This window comes from Notamacropus eugenii, chromosome 1 (assembly GCF_028372415.1).
Source record: "Notamacropus eugenii isolate mMacEug1 chromosome 1, mMacEug1.pri_v2, whole genome shotgun sequence".
NCBI lineage: Eukaryota > Metazoa > Chordata > Mammalia > Diprotodontia > Macropodidae > Notamacropus > Notamacropus eugenii.
In genome coordinates, this window is record NC_092872.1 from 672,468,043 (window position 1) to 672,484,792 (window position 16,750).

Genomic DNA, 16,750 nt, shown 5'->3' on the forward strand with positions numbered 1-16,750 from the left:
TGGACAGGATAAATAAGAAATCATCAACCAAGGGAAGGCTCTAGAATTGAAAGGGATTTGGAAAAGGTTCCTCTGGAAGGTGGCATGTAGCTGGAAAGCAAGCAGGTATAGATGAGAAGGGAGAGTATGCCAGGTGGGGACTGCCAGTAAGATTGCCTGGAGTAGATGGAAGGTCTTGTTAGTTTAGAATTAAATCAGCCACATTAGAATATATGAAACAGTAGACTTGACTATCTGCATATTGTCTTGAGGACTGGCTCTGTCTTTTGCCTCTTTTCATATCCCCAGTGTTTAGAACTGTCTGGCATATAATAGGTGCTTAATAAATGCTTATTGACAATATGTAGTTATTTAGGTGTATACAGAATAAATGCTAGTTGAATATAAAGTAAAGAGAGAGGGTAAGGGCAGCTAGGTTGCACAGTGGATAGAGTGCTAGGCCTGGAGTCAGGGAGACTCATTTTTCTGAGTTCAAATCTGGCCTCAGGTAAACCTAGGCAAATCACTTAACCCTGTGTGCCTCAGTTTCCTCATCTGTAAAATGAGTTATAGAAGGAAATGGCATACCATTCCAGTACCTTTGTCCGGAAAACCCCAAATGGGGTCTTGAATGAAGAAAAGGATTCTAAGAGTGCAAACTTTCCCAATGGTACCTGTTCAACTGCTGATGCTGTGGGTGCCCAGATCACAGTTGTGTTATGCCTGCCCAACACAGAAGGTTGGGAGCTTACACAGATCAAATGTTCCTAGAATGCAGGAGTATTGGACAAAAATGGGAAAAGATTAAGTATAGTTTTACTGGAATCAAGATCCACGTCTAGTATCCCTGAGAGGGTAGAATGTAACCCATATTTTCACCCTCTAGTTGTTGACTACACACCCTTTAGGATCATTCCATGGCCCTCCAGGTAGCCATGGCTCCTTTTTAGAGATCTCCACTTTAGAAAAAAAATGATGGCTAGTTGAATAGAGAAAAGGGGTCAGGTGGGAGAGATGTTATAGAGTTGGAAATTTTAAGTTTGGGTAGTTTTTTGAGATCTTTAATTTTTTAAGATTTAATAATGTGAGATGAAGGAGAATGAGGAGTTAAAAGTAATGCCAATGTTATGAATCCCAGCAACCTGAAGAATGGTTGCCTTTGAGAGAATGAGGAAAATTTGGAAGAGGGGTAGATATGAGGGAAAAGATGAGTACTATTTTGTTCATGTTGGTTTGAGGTTTTACCAGTATACCCAGTCTGAAATGTCCAATATGCAGCTGATGCAGGATGAGAACTGAAGAAAGATTGGGCTTGTATGTATACACCTGTGAGTGGGACGAATAAAAATAAAGCAATAGGAGCAGATGAAGTGATCAGGGGAAAGACTAGAGAGAGAAGACAACAGAGCCTTGGGGAGTACCCATTAGGGAGCACAATATTGACCAGCAAAGTAGACTGAAAAGTGATTCAAAGGAGGAAAACGAGGACAGAAGAGAGGAGTCATTGAAAACCCAGAGAGGACAGGGTACTGGGGAGAAGGTAGTCAGCAGTGTTAAATGCAGCAGAGTCAAGAAGGATGAGTGCTGAGAAAAGAGCATCAGGTAATGAGGACTGCTAGATGAGATTGTGATTATACATAACAAGGGAAAAGAGCAGAAACATCAAAGATATCACCATTTGGGGTGTTCATTAACAAGTGGAATCGTTATATTATCCATAGACTTTGGAAAATTGGACACTGGAAATTTCTTTGCCAGAAAGCGGTGGATGTATAACAGTCCCACAGAGTCAGTGATTTGTATTTCTCAATATATCGGGATAGAGAAGAGATGTGGGAGTTGTCCATATAAAAATAATAGACAGGAGTTGAGTAGTCCATAGCTTATCCTTTGTATTTGTTAGACTTCAGTTGCCTCATTACTCATGTTTTTAAGTAACCAATGCTGCTGCAGAATGTCTGTAAAACTAAGCATTTAACAGTTCCTACCAAAAAAGTTAACTCATAGCTTTATGTTCTGTTGAAATTGTCTTGTCCTTCCACATTGGATTTTTTTGAAATTACAGTCATGGACATCAACCTAATGCTTTATATCAGGAGGTCAAAGGTTTCCAGTTGCAGTGTTGCTCAATGTGTGTATCAAATGTGGGAAACACGGTAACAGAAAAAAAAGTTAAGAGCTTTTCTCCCTTTTTTAATGATAAATGGAGATATCCACCTTACCCTCTCATGATATATTTTGAAATATTCTCCTTTAAGCTTCTTATGCTTTAGATTTAAAATATTTATGTAAAAATAATGAAAAGAAAGAAGTACAAATCTTCAGCCATTAAGTTATTTGCTTTTTGGGAATGCTAAAACTTCTCCCAAATTTGCTTGGTTTATTTTTTACTTCTACTATTTTTTTTTCCTTTGGTGGCAGGGCTTTGCTCCCACTCACTTCCACTCTACCTAAAAACAGCTTAAACTTTAGCCTTTTTACATCCGGTAACAATAGTGTTGATAGTGGGAGTGGTTGCTTTACTTCCAGCTTCAGAAACTCCTACTGTGTGTCTAGCTTGAAGGAGGGATTATGGCCATTATAATCTAACACTTTTAAAGGAGGTTTGTTAAGGGTGAAAGAATCAGAATTAATCTCAAGTCCTTTTTCAGTTAACATCACTTAATAATGATTTTAAATTATTTTAGCATTTAATAATTGTAGACTTATCTTTCATGGATCTTTGAAATAATTAGATAATTTAGGTGGTGGAGAAGATTTATATTTAGGATCTTAGAGCTGGGAGGTACTTCAGATACACCATCAGATTCAGAGAAGTAGCATAAAAGTCTAACATTCTCCCTGAAAATTCTCCTATTTATGTATAATACCAATATCCTTTCCCAATGGATATTGCTACTTTATGAGATAAATGCCTTTGTTTGTGTTGTTGAAAAACTGAGAACTTACTGAAAGAGCTCCGCATGACTACTTGATGCCAGTGATGTGACCTTGAATAAGTCACTTAACGTCTAAGATACTGTTTCCTTTTCTGCAAAATTAGGGTGATAACCTGCTAACCACACATGGTTATTGTGATAGTCAAATAAATTAATGTATTTGAATGGACTGTATAATAAACTAGCAACATCCAGCCCTTTGCCTTCAGATCAGTAAAATACATACTCATGTACATATTCATTTATTAGGCAAAGGCTAGATAGCTTGCCCAAAGTAGTTATAAATCTCCAGTTTTATATAAAGGTCATATTGGCCTGAGCAAAAGGCACATCATTTCTTAGAGGACAACATTTCCTCTGTCAGGCTCCAGATGGGAGATCTCCAGACTTCTCTGTGCCTAGAGTGCAGGCTCATTTTCCACTGGTGACATCCATCATCTCAACAGTGGTGCTGTTCAGGGATATTTCAGAAGCTTAAGAAGGCAGAGCCCCAAGGAGAACAAGGTGATTAGAAAAGGAAGAGCAGGTAGAAAGTTGGTGCAGGGAATTATTTATTTTAAGTGTCTCTTTTCACATGTCATTAAAACTGTTTTTAAAAAGTTTGGGCCTACATAAGAAGTTCTGAAGAGCTTTGTCAGGGCAGCCAAGGTTCTGGAGCCTGGTGTGGTATTGCACCACTGTAATGTCTGGCCATCAAAGCAGTAGTGAGTAGATCTCCAGAATTTGAGAGCTCTGAGCTGCAGTGGGCTATACAGAGTAGAGATCCTCATGAAGTAGTGCATGAATTTGGTGAATACACAGGTGACCTAAAGATGGATGAACCACCTCAGGTCACAAGTGGTACAAATCTAAGGTCCTATGCAGATGAGTAGTGGGTTGTGTGTGAGAGAGAAAAGCTGGGAGATTGCTATGGAGTTAATGTTTCAAAATTATTCTATCACTAGCTTGAAGATATGGAAGATCAAGGTGAAATTCCAGAGATAGACGCTGGGCCAGTTTAACAGGAATGTCAGGTTTGTGAAAAGAAAGGTGAAATGTCTAGAAGGGGAAGCGGGAGCCATATTGTGAAGGGCTTTAAATATCAAGATGAGAAATTTGTATTTAGTCTTAGACACAACAGGAAGTTGGTGGGGCTTTTTGAGCAGGGGATTGATAGTATCATACCTGTCCTTTAGGAATATCCCTTTGGCATCTGTGTGGTACACACACTGGAAGGAGAGAGTCTTAAAACAGAGAAATTAAATAGGAAGCAATTAAAAATAGGCTAGGGAGGAGGCAGTCAGGATGACAGAGTAACAGGAAGAAATACAGCCTAACTTTCCCACTAACCTTCCTCCATCAAGATATAGGAAACTGAATTCTGATCAGGAAATCAAGAAAATGTCACAATTGGATATTTTTCTAACCCAGGGCAGCTCAGAAAGACACAGAGGTCTGCAGACACTGGAGGCAGGGTCTGTCCATTATCACACCATATATAGAGCATTACAGTCTGAACCAGCCAAGACTGGGCACTAGGACAGGAAGCACTGGGCAAGAAGGGATCCCATAGGATCCTTAAAGTAGAACAGTGTGAAGAAACAGGTGCAGTCTAGCAGCTCTATCACTCAGTAACCAATTCTGAGTTGGATTTAGTCAGGGCTCTGCACATGGGAGTGGAGCTAGCCAGCCTTTGCTGTGCATCAAGCAAGGAACAAGTTTGGAAGCAAATAGTTGCAGTGCAGCTCTGATCCCAGGAGCAGAGCAGGGACTCAGTTTCAGCCTCCAGTCCAGTATGATAGCTTGCAGGACTAGATTCCCCAGCCAAAGAGGAGTCTCTATTTCAGTCACTCTGAATCTGCAGAGCCTCCTCTCAGTCTAATAATTGCTGAGTCCAGTAGCACTCTGCTGAAATTCCCAACCAGGGATAAGCTGACTGATCCAAACCTGGGACAGGAACTTCCAGTCCTGAGACAAGGAGCAGATCATGCCCCAGGTTGTATCACTTTGGGATCATTGAAAGTTTGCAGATCCCCAGCCTGAGCTATGAAAGCAGCACAAGGACAGAAGAGGTCAAGAAATTTAAGTCAGACATCCCTAGGAAGTGCTCAGAGTCAAGCACTAACATAAAGTCCAAAGTCAAGAAGGAGGTTGGAAAAATGAGCAAATAAAAAAAAGAACCCCATCATAAAGATCTATTATGGTGACAGGGAAACTCAAGATACAAATCCAGAAGAAGAGAATGGCTTGAAAACATTGGTAAGCAAAACCTCAAAGAAAAATGTTTCTTGGACATAAGCCCAACTAAAATTCCTTGAAGAATTAATGCTTAAGAGCATAAAAAGAGCCTGAAATAAGATATTGATGGTATTTGGTACTTTGAATGGATCTGGAGTGGGGAAGAGTGAAGAGTAACCAAAAATAAGTGATATCTTCAGGAGAAATAGTGGAATTTTGAAGAGGAGCAAGTTTAGAGGGAAGTGGTAAGTTTTATTTTTAGTTCTGCCTAGAAGGTCAACAGGTAGTTGGTGATCTGGGACTAAAGCTCAGGAAAGAAATGAAGACAGAGGATAGAGCGCTAGGTTTAGAATCAATTCTTGCATTCGCATGTCTCCTTTGCTGCTTCCTTACCCAAATGACCACTTAAGTCAAACCACTTAAACTTTCTTCATCTATAAAATAACAAAGTTGAACTACATCAACTCTACTGATGATTATGCTATTGTGATATGTAACTAAGTTATCTGTAGTTCGATGTCTGGGAATTGATGAGATCACTAAGAAAGCACGTCTATAGAGAGAAGAGGGGAAGAAGCCTTGAAGGACACTCACAGAGCGGATGTTGAGTAATGATTCATCAAAGACTGGAGAGTGGTCAGATAAGGTAGAAAGGGAACCAAAGAAAAGCAATGTCATGAAAGTCAAAAGAGGGAAAGAGTATGTAGGAAGGAAGGAAGAGTCTAAATTGGGAGAAATATGAAGAAAGTGAGGACTTAGCCATTGAATTCTATTCTTGAGAAAGTGAGCTCCTGAGAACACATTGTTTTTGCCTTTGCATGCCCAGGACATAGCATGAGTATCTGGCACATAGTAAGCCCTTAATAAATACTTTTTGATGGTTGATTCATCATTAATTAATTAAGAGATTGTTTATAACCTTAGAGTACAGTTCGACTGAAGTCGTATGGTCAGAAGCCAAATTGTAAGGAGATAAGAAGAGGCAGGGTGGGGGAGTGATTAAGTGCTTTTTAGTTGAAGGGAAAGCAACATGTGAAGATAGGTTTTTTTCTTTCTAGGAGTTTGATTATAAAAAGAAGGAAAGATATAGAATTATAGATTGCTTGGAAAGATTAAGTGAAAAGTCTTTTAAAGCTGGAGGACAGCAGGGCAGCAGAAAGAAGGACCTAGTAGATAAGAAGTGAAACATTGGTGATAGCAGGGGATGTATGATAGATGTAGCAATCTCCTAGAAGGGGATGGGATAAAGGGTGTTTGTAAGAAAGTTGATATTGGAGAGAAGAAAGGTCATCTCTTTGTCAGAGATTGGAACATGACTTCAGTGAATTGCAGAGAGGTAACCTAGCATGGTAGATAGCTGATCTCTGCTATAAGAGTCAGGTAGACTGGTTTTCAAGTCCTGCCTCTGATAGATACTGGCTGTGTGACCCTGGACATGTAACCTAACTTTGCAGTGCCTAAGGGAATATTCTTAAAACTCTAAGAAGTAAAGCAATTGCCCATCTGCATGGAAGAGGTAGAGGAAAGAGAATTCCCTACACCAATGAAATGGCAAATGTGGGCAAAAAATAATAATAAAATCAGGGCAAAATGTGATAAATACTATAATATAAAGGCAAAGTACACTAGAGGTTGAGAGGGGAGAGGTCATATCTGGTTGGAAGAATCAGGGAATGTTTCCCAGAATAAGTGATTTTTTTTGAGGGAGGAATTCAGGGATGATTTTAATTTTAATAGGTAATAATGAGAAGGAAGTTGTTCAAGGGCAGAGGGCAGCTTGAATAAAAGCACAGAGGCAGGAAGGTGAGGGTCATGTTCAGGCTGACTGGTTAAGGCCATAGTATAAAAGATCTGGAATGGAAGTTTGAATATAATTTTATAGGTAGTCAGGATGGACTAGAATGACCGAGTTCAAAAGGTGAAAATTTAATAGAGGCAAAAGTAAATTTCTACACTTGGACTAAAAAAATTACTTGTCTAAATACGGAGTGAGGGAAATGTGGCTAGACAACAGTTTCTGTGATGGGAAATAACAAGGAGATTTTAGTGGAGTAAAAATTCAGTGTGAGTTAATATTATGACACAGCAACAAAGCAAATATGATACTGTCTTAGGCTAAAGTTAAGAAAGACACAATATCTAGAACAAGGAATGCAATAGTTCTTCATGGGTCAATCCATTTTTTTTACGCTGCATTTTTTTTTTAGGAAAAGCAGAGATATGCTGCAGCGCATACAGAAAGAAGTTACTAATGATGAAAGAATTGGAAAACTTTTTATATGAGTAGCACTTGAAGAATTATTTTTTTTAAGCTTGGAGAAAGGAAAATTTAGAAGGGTACATAATAACTATCTTCAAGGACAGCTTTGAAGGACTACCATTTGGAAGATTTATTCTACTTAGTCCCATAAAACAAAACTAGAAGTAATGGATTTGAAGTATGATGAGGGCCTCCTCTGTGGTTCTACGAGTAAGAAAGATTGGGAACAAGAAAAAATAAGCAGACCAATTAAAACACTATAGTACAAAGGAGAAGTAGTGACCTGATTGTATTCTGGCCAATTCGTATTCAACATCTAAGCATCTAAATGTGCAAAGCACATGTGCTGGACAGATTAAAAGTGACAGCTCCTGTCAATTTGTCCTGTGTTGAGATTAAGTATTTTGCCAAATAGACTACGATGAGAGCAACTGAGTGGTGCAGTGAATAGAGTGCCAAGCCTGGAGTCAGAAAGACTAATCTTTGTTGATTCAAATCTGGCCTGAGACATTAACTAGCTGTGTGACCCTTTGATGATAATTGACTGTTCTAAGTGGTGAGGTAGCTGTTGAATAGATTTAAAAAATAAAAACAACCTTTGACCCAGCAATATCGCTTGTAGGACTGTATCCCAAAGAGATCATAAAAATGAGAAAGCATCCCACATGTACAAATATATTTATAGCAGCTCTCTTTGTGGTGGCCCAAAACTGGAAATCAAGGGGATGCCCATCAATTGGGGAATGGCTGAACAAGTTGTGGTATATGAATGTAATGGAATACTATTGTACTGTAAGAAATGATGAACAGGAAGACTTCAGAGAGGCATGAAAAGACTTACATGAACTGAGTGAAAAGAGCAGAACCAGGAGAACTTTGTACACAGCGTGTGAGGAATTTTTCTGGTAGACTTAGTCCTTCATAGCAATGCAAGCACTTAAAACATTCCCAATGGACTTTTGAGGCAAAATGCCTTCCATGTCCAGAGAAAGACCGATAGAATTGGATCTCAGAATGAAGCAGGTCATTTTCTTTTGTATTATGTTTTGTTCTGTTTTATGGTTTCTCCCATTCATTTTAATTCTTCTCTTCAACATGACTGTGGTGAAATTGTATTTAATGGGAATGTATGTGTAGAACCTACATAAAATTGCAAACTGTCTCGGGGAGGGAGGGGGGAAAATCTAAGATATGTGGAAGTAATTATAGAACTTTGAAAACAAATCAAATAATTATTTAAAAAAAGAAAAAGAAAAAAAAACCTGGGATTTGTGTTCAGATTTCAATTCAACCATTTCAGTAAATAATTTCATCTCTAAGGTGCAATATCTTCATCTATAAAATATGGATGATACATTCACTAGCACATCATAGAGTTGTTGGACATAAAGCATTCTGTAAGCCCTAAAATACTTTATAAACAAGAGGGGTCGTAGGGGCATATACAGATATATATATATATATATATATATATATATATATATATATATATATATATATAAAGCAAAGAGCCCTCAATTTCTTTTCAAAAGACCTAGAGTCCTGACTCTGCCACATAATAGTTGTGTGACCTTGAACAAGTCACTTAACTTCTCATTGCCTCAGTTTCTTCATCACTAAACTGAACATGATCATATTGCTAACATTTCAGGTTTGTTGTGAGGATTAAATAAGACAATATATGCAATGTTCTTTTAAAATCGTAAAGCTATATAAATTTTAACTATTATTATAACAGGTCTTTATGGTAAAATCAGGGTTAATGTATCCCCCTCAAAACAGTATTCTAGCAAATTTAGTATAGCTTTAATGATTTACTTTTATTACTTGTACATTTTTGTAACTTTAATGAAGTCTTATGAATGTTCACTAAGGATAAGTTCAAAAAATTTTCTCATTGTTTAACAAATTCAATATTTTAGAGACTATACATCTTGACTTTGCATTCTACAAGATGCAGTATTATTACCTTGATACAAAGTATACTTCAGAAGTGGTTTAGGAATTAGGAAACCTCTTTCAGGATTATTGATGCTTCCATTCTCACCGTGGGAAAAACTTAGGGAGAAGAATGAACTGAGATGGGATCCTGGTAGTAAGTGGAAGGTTGAGGAACCAACAAGAGTTGGCACCATTTCATTCTCTACCTCTGCTTCCCTATCACAATCCTTTATGAACCACTTATTGTTAAAGGCATAGCAGATGGTGAAAGGGTATACTCTGAATAATTACTCAATTCCTTAATATCTTTTTTTAGTATTAAAATATGGAGGAATAAATTTATCTAAGAGAACAATGTATTTTAAAGCCCAATTATATGATAAATGTTAAAATACTATATGGAGGTATTTTTTAGCAGATTTGCTTTTTAATCTTAAAAATAATATTTTTGTTTTTGTAAACTGTTTTGACTAAAAACAGCTAAAAGATGTGATAGAAATAAACAAGCTGTCTCTACTCTCTTAGATCCCAATTTTGTTCGGACATTTCTTACAACGTATAGATCTTTCTGCAAGCCTCAAGAGCTACTGAGTCTTCTGATAGAGAGGTGCGTAAGTTTAAGATTTCATCATTGTAAGAACATGTTAAGATTGAGTTGCCAATTTTGTATTTCTCAGAAACATTCTGATTGTTTCATAAATATTAATTCATTCAGTAACAATGCATTATGTTGTAACATTATTTAAAATAAATCCTTTTCATGATGGTTTGCTTCTTCATAATTTAGCAACTTTGAGCAATTATTAAATTCAAAGATTCTTAAAACTTTGCTTGTTATAACTAAGTTTGTTCTTTGAAATTTCTGGCTGGATTTCAATTAAGTTATTACTAATTTTCTTTAGATTCATCTGAGAAATAGCAAATAGAAACAGGTGAAAAAAAGGTTGTAGTTGTTAATTGGTAATTTGTCTTATTCTGAACCAGGTTTGAAATTCCAGAGCCGGAGCCAACAGAAGCTGATAGGATAGCGATGGAGAACGGAGATCAGCCCCTGAGTGTGGAACTAAAACGATTTAGAAAAGAATACATACAACCTGTACAACTTCGGTCAGTATTACAGGAAAAGAGTAGTCCACATTTATAGAGAGTTTTAAGATTTATAAAGTCTTTCATATTATACATATGTGCACATATACATAAATACATACATGTGTGTATATGCAGAAAGTTAAATTTGATCCTTACTATGACCCTGTGATGTAGGTGCTGTTGTTATCTCCATTTTACAGATGAGAGAACTGAGACCCAGAGAGGTTAAGCTGACTTGTCTATATAGTACTGGGTGCAGAATTCACATCCAAATCTTCCTCATTCCAAATCCAGCACATTATCTACTATACTACACTGCCTCTCAGTTATCTACATACAGAATTATAAGTCTTTGAGCACCCTCTAATCAAAGTACTACAGAAAATCGACCCACAGACTTATTTTTTCATTTAGTGCTCACTGGCCAATATATAAGGACAAAGGACAAATTTAGGTTTTTATGTAATTCACTCAGCTTTTTTTTTATGTCATAGAGTACTAAATGTATGTCGGCATTGGGTAGAACACCACTTCTATGATTTTGAAAGAGATACAGATCTTTTGCAACGACTGGAAGAATTTATTGGAACAGTAAGGGGTATGTTTATTATGTGTTTTGTTTTTTTCATACATGTAGTAAGTACATTAGTTTTATACTCAGTCATACTTGCCTTTAACCACCAGTTAATATAATCCTAGATGTGCCAACAGAAGCCACTCTGTTTTAAAAATGAATAAATTCATCAATCAGTTTATTAGTCTACAAACATCCAAAAATAAATTCAGTTTTTTTATTGATCAACTGTTTATTTAAATTTACTATAACTCAATTGGTTGTTTTAACACTAAATAGATATGTCTTTAAGACACGCAAAATCAGAGATGTTATTTGATTCATAGATAATAGAGTTAACCCCAGGGGAACTAAAAAAGTCCTATAGCAGTAATCATCACTGGACACATCAACACTTCCTGGTTTCCTAATTACATAAAAAATGATATGATAATTTATCAGTTGATAACATATCAAATGATAGTATGTGAATATAGTATTCATCTTTGATATAATTAACATCATATTCCATAAATATGAGTTTTCTCATATCAAATTTTGCTGTCAATCAGTTTGAAAAGTATATTTTAATATTATTTAATACTGCACTTTCTGGTTTCATTTGTAGTGTATAACTTGCGGTATAAGAATAGTCTGAAATAGACAACGGTAATAAGTGTACCATTCACTTGTTTGTGGTGAATTGATGCACTATTGAAAAAAACCAGAAAGTTAACTTAATAATTTAACCCTGACAGGAGGCTAATTTACTTATAAAGACTTTTCATCTTGTTAATGTTTCTGGATTTCAATCTATAATATGTTATAATGGTACATTCCAGAAATTTAGTCGCACTTAAAATTTGAGTAGAGTTCAAATGTATGTTAATTTTATATATATAATTTTTAATCTAATACACTTTAGGCAAAGCAATGAAGAAATGGGTGGAATCTATCACAAAAATCATCCAGCGGAAAAAAATGGCAAGAGACAATGGACCAGGACATAATATTACATTTGAAAGTTCACCTCCTGCAGTTGAGTGGCATATAAGCAGACCTGGACATACAGAGACTTTTGACCTGCTCACCTTGCACCCGATAGAAATTGCTAGACAGCTCACTTTACTTGAATCAGATCTCTACCGGTATGCAGTTTAACCAACAGAAGAATCATGATTTTTATGCAAAATAATTTCATGTTTGTTAAGATATTTATAAGCACTAAATCATTATATATCACAGTTTTCTTTCTGTTATGGTAGAAATTATTGCATGTAAGAAATTAAAATTAATCATAATTGTATTTTGTTACAAGATTACACCAAGGTGAAATTACAAATGTCTTTTTAAAAAGTTATCTGAAATTTTAAGCTTGTATCTAGAGAAATCTTTATAAAATCTTTACATTTCTGGCATCACCCTATATTATGGGGTAAATCAAACTTTTTTTCAAGTCTTTCCTCACTTACTCACCAGGTTTGCCAGCAACTAAGCCAACCCTATCCTAGTTCATTAACTTTTGCTGGCAGACTATTAGATGAAAACATTTTTAATAGCAGTAACAGGATTTTCTTCTATTAACTGTCACTTTGAATATGAACTGGACAACAGACTGTCCCAGTTTAGGTTGCGAAAGGTGATCACCAGAAAGTCAACCACCAGGCATACAGTTCCAGTACCATTTTTGGCATAGCAACTCATAGAGTGCTTCTTACAAACTGCAGAAGGAGTGTTTTTCCCAACAAAGGATCATTCAAAATGTTGTATGTTTGGAACTTTACAGCTTACACATTAGCTTGGGGAAACCAGGGCAGCCCCTAAGCATAGCTGCTAAAAGCAGCATTGAAACAAAGATCAACCTATATAAATAAGTTAAATATAAGCCACAACCTGAATTTACATTTAGAAAATTTCAAGTTTTGTTGTCTATATCAAATCAGCTTAAACCATCATAATTAATCTTTTAACTAAAAAGTGATCTTAGTCATTAATAGTCTGCTGTGTAAAAAGTAAAAAAAAAAAAAAAACAGGGTTCCAGATTCATGCTGATTTTAATTCAGAGTGACTGACCTATTAAGGAACCATTCTTATGTCAAAATTATAAACATTGTAAAATTACTGAAGGCATTTTATTGGGTTAGCCTGCAGCAGGTGGAAGGTAAATCTTGATGCTTCTTCCCATAAAAACTTTATAATTATGTAAAAATAATACATGCACTCAGTTAAGAGACTGACCTAAAATAATGACACTGCTTCATACTCTTCTGTTCCCTTCTTCAATATCCCCAAGTTCAGAACAGGAAGGGGAAAAACTTCGAACTTATTCATTATTTATTAGCCAACAAAACTGTAGGAAACATTCCACACCCATATAATGCCAGCATTTATACCAATTGACTTACTACTAAAATAACCTTTGCATCTCTACCCATCTTATTCCTCTTACCTTTCTCCTAGTCAGTGAAGGTCTTGGCTATATCTCTCTTCTAAAACCATGGTCAGTTACACTTTTCCAGACTTCCGTTCTGTTTTGATGTATCTGGTATCCCTAAAGGTGCTTTTTCCTAGTGAATTAAAAACCTTAGTTTATATTTAAAATTTCAGTTTCGTTTATTTGTATGACTGCATGAGAAAAGTAGGAACATATGGACATTTTATCCATCAAAAATAGGAAGTGTTTTTCAATAAAAGATACAAAAATCTGCATTATCCATTCCTATACCATTTTTGTAATTAAGTTTGACAGCTTGTGAATTGTAGCTTCATACCCGATAATCTCAAAATGTTGTTCTACCTTTGTCTGCCTGCTTTTTTTTTCACTATAAAATGGAAATCTTCAAATTAGTCTGTTATCTTAAAGGATTAAGTAACATTTTGTAGTGCATTGAAGAGACTTAGTTTTCTAATTCAAGCCCCACTTCAGAGTTGAAATTCTGTATGAAGCATGTATGAAAGTGTTACACAAATCTGTAGAAATAAATTCATTATCTTTATTCTGTATGATGAAAAACCTCTCCATATATTACTCTAAAAAGGCAAATATATCCCAAAACTCCATTCTTATTGGTTCCAGTCATCAGGGACTTCCCTTTGAGGTGATTTCCCATTTACTCTGTCTATACCTTATAGGCACATAGTTGTTTGCATAGTGTCTCCCACATTAGAATGTGAATTCTTGGAGAGCAGGGACTGTCTTTTGCCTTCTTTGTTATCCTCAATGCCTTGGTGGTACTTGGTATGTAGTAGGCATTTAATAAATGCTTATTGACTAACTGACTTATAAAGACACCTTTCTGAGCAGTTGCAAAGTGCTTAATAAGTGCTTCTTGACTACATTTTTAAAAGGATTTTTATATAATTAGAACATATCTTTTATGTTTGCAGAGCTGTACAGCCATCAGAATTAGTTGGAAGTGTGTGGACAAAAGAAGACAAAGAAATTAATTCTCCTAACCTTCTGAAAATGATCCGCCATACAACCAATCTTACTTTGTGGTTTGAAAAGTAAGTTATTTGAAACTTTCTTTATTTTCATAGTCCATGGAACTAATTTTATCTTTAGAATGTGAAACTTTGGGCGTTCTATAGTAGCCAAAGTTTATCAAAGGTATTATGACAGGACCACTTGTCCAGTGTTCTTTAAAAAATAGTGAGACAATAAATAGTGAATAAGTTTCTATAATTCATATAGTAATTTTTCAGAGACAGAGACTATTTTTTAATAAAGGATGAATTGAATGCCAAGGTATGGATAAGGAATTAAGAGAGCTTTCTGAAGGAAAAAAATTGGGTTTTCCTTTACTTGTCCTTTTCATCCCTAGCATAATATAAATACAGAATTTTGGTTTACTTTTTAAATGTTTACTCCTGGTTTCTTGTCTATAAAGCAAAAAATAATCAATTTCAGCATGCCCAATAGAGAAAATTTTGATGATAAAAGCTTACTGGCCATTTACAGTTTTTTGTTCTTCACTGGGTTTAACTTACTGGATGAAAAGAGATTGGTTCAGTTCTAATTTTAGATTTATGGGGCCATCATCAATTAGAAGTAGGTATTGGATATAAACATATGATAATTGTTAATCACCCATGATGGACAGAGCAATGAGTGGTAGCTTAGATGTATATGGCACTTCACAGTTTATAAAGCATTTCCCTCATAACAACCTTGTGAAAGTAAGTAGTATAAGTATTATTATTATTTTACAGATCATGAAATAAATATCCAGGCAGTTTGTGCTTTGACCCTAATCACAGCTAGAAAGTGCTAGAACAAAAATCAAATTCAGGTCTTCTGTCTCCAGGTTCAGTGCTCTTTCCACTTTATGATAATTGTATTTAGAGCATTATGTAACTGGAGAGTCTCCTGATTTAGTACTGAAGATTTATTGTATCTTTCATTTGATAATCTAGCACAAATATATTTGGATAGTTTCAAGTGCAAAGAGATTTGCCTTAAGAGTTTCTGATATACTTTATCAATTCTTTAGTGTGGCAGATAGCATTTCAAATGAATTTATCAAATTTATCACACTACTTTAGATATGTATTGGCACTATTTCTAAATAACAAAAAGTTGGAAATAGCTTTCTCCAACAATTGGAGAAAGGATAAACAATTCTACGTGAATGTCATTGCACCCTAGAAAGAACAATCTTAAAAATCTTGGGAATGCTTGATATGAAGTGATGTAAAAGAAAGAGATAGAAGACCAATAGATACCCACTGCAAGTACATATATGGAGATTAATTTAATTGACAACAGAACTGGGATAAAGTCGAGCAAAGTAAATGTAGGGAATGACATTGGTAGTGACTCACTAAAGTTAAAGCACAGGCCTTTTCTTTATTTTTAAAAAATGTTCTATTACTCCATAGAGTTGTACTTCAATGGCTCATTGTGCCAGGAAGTATCCCCAGTCACATTTATAGATATATAGATGACCCTCAGTCATATATACCTCCCTTCTGCTAAGAATCACAGAATTTTTAGACAGCTTGTAAACATTAACTTAGTTGCTGTTGCTCTAAGACACTTTTGTCCTCGGCATGTGGGCACTATAGGATAAGGCAATCATATCAGTTTTCACATTTGCCCATTCAAAACTCAGAGGAAGAAAGTAGGGACTTGGTAGTAAGAGGAAGACCTCTGGGAAAGCATGCTATCTAAGGGCTTCCTATTTTAACTAATCATTCTTGCTAATAAGATGCACCTAATGAAGTAGTACAGCTTCTATGTCCTAGTTATGGCTCTGGCCTCCAGATGGATCTCCTCTGTGTGTACTTAATCTGATCTAGCTATTCTCATATTCATTTTTGCATTTGCAAAATATCAGCAGTATGATGTTACAATTCAAGTGTGATAGTACAGATGTAATGCAGGGATAAAAATTTGCTATTGAAATCTTGGTATCTTATTCCATTTTTCATCTTTTCATTGTTCTATTACCAGTTATTAAATGTACTTATCACAATCTAGATTAGTGGAGTTGCTCGTTGAATTTCTCTACATATTTTTCCCCTTCATAGCTGCTTGCTTTTTTTATATGACAATATTACTTGTAGACAGTTCATTGAAGTCAGGAACTATTTATTTTTGCCTTTGTACCCTCAACATCTAGTACAATGCCTTTTACATAGTAGGCACTTGATGAATACTGATTGAATTGTTGAATCTTCTGCTGTAATATTTTACTAATAAGTTCATATTCTAAATTGATGTTGCCGTTTTCTGTCTCCCTCAGTAGTAAAGTAGATCATGAGTGTAGT

General features: G+C 35.6%; 1 protein-coding gene across 2 annotated transcripts in view; it reads left to right on the top strand.

Annotated features, from left to right (window-relative positions):
• Positions 1-16,750, top strand: part of SOS1 (SOS Ras/Rac guanine nucleotide exchange factor 1) — a 183,152-nt gene that overhangs the window by 123,001 nt on the left and 43,401 nt on the right. For both annotated transcript variants that reach the window (XM_072635817.1, XM_072635818.1), the window contains exons 11-15: positions 9,862-9,943; positions 10,321-10,443; positions 10,920-11,023; positions 11,904-12,126; positions 14,366-14,485. In XM_072635817.1, the coding sequence (XP_072491918.1) occupies positions 9,862-9,943; positions 10,321-10,443; positions 10,920-11,023; positions 11,904-12,126; positions 14,366-14,485 (652 nt within the window). The remainder of the gene's footprint in view (positions 1-9,861; positions 9,944-10,320; positions 10,444-10,919; positions 11,024-11,903; positions 12,127-14,365; positions 14,486-16,750) is intronic.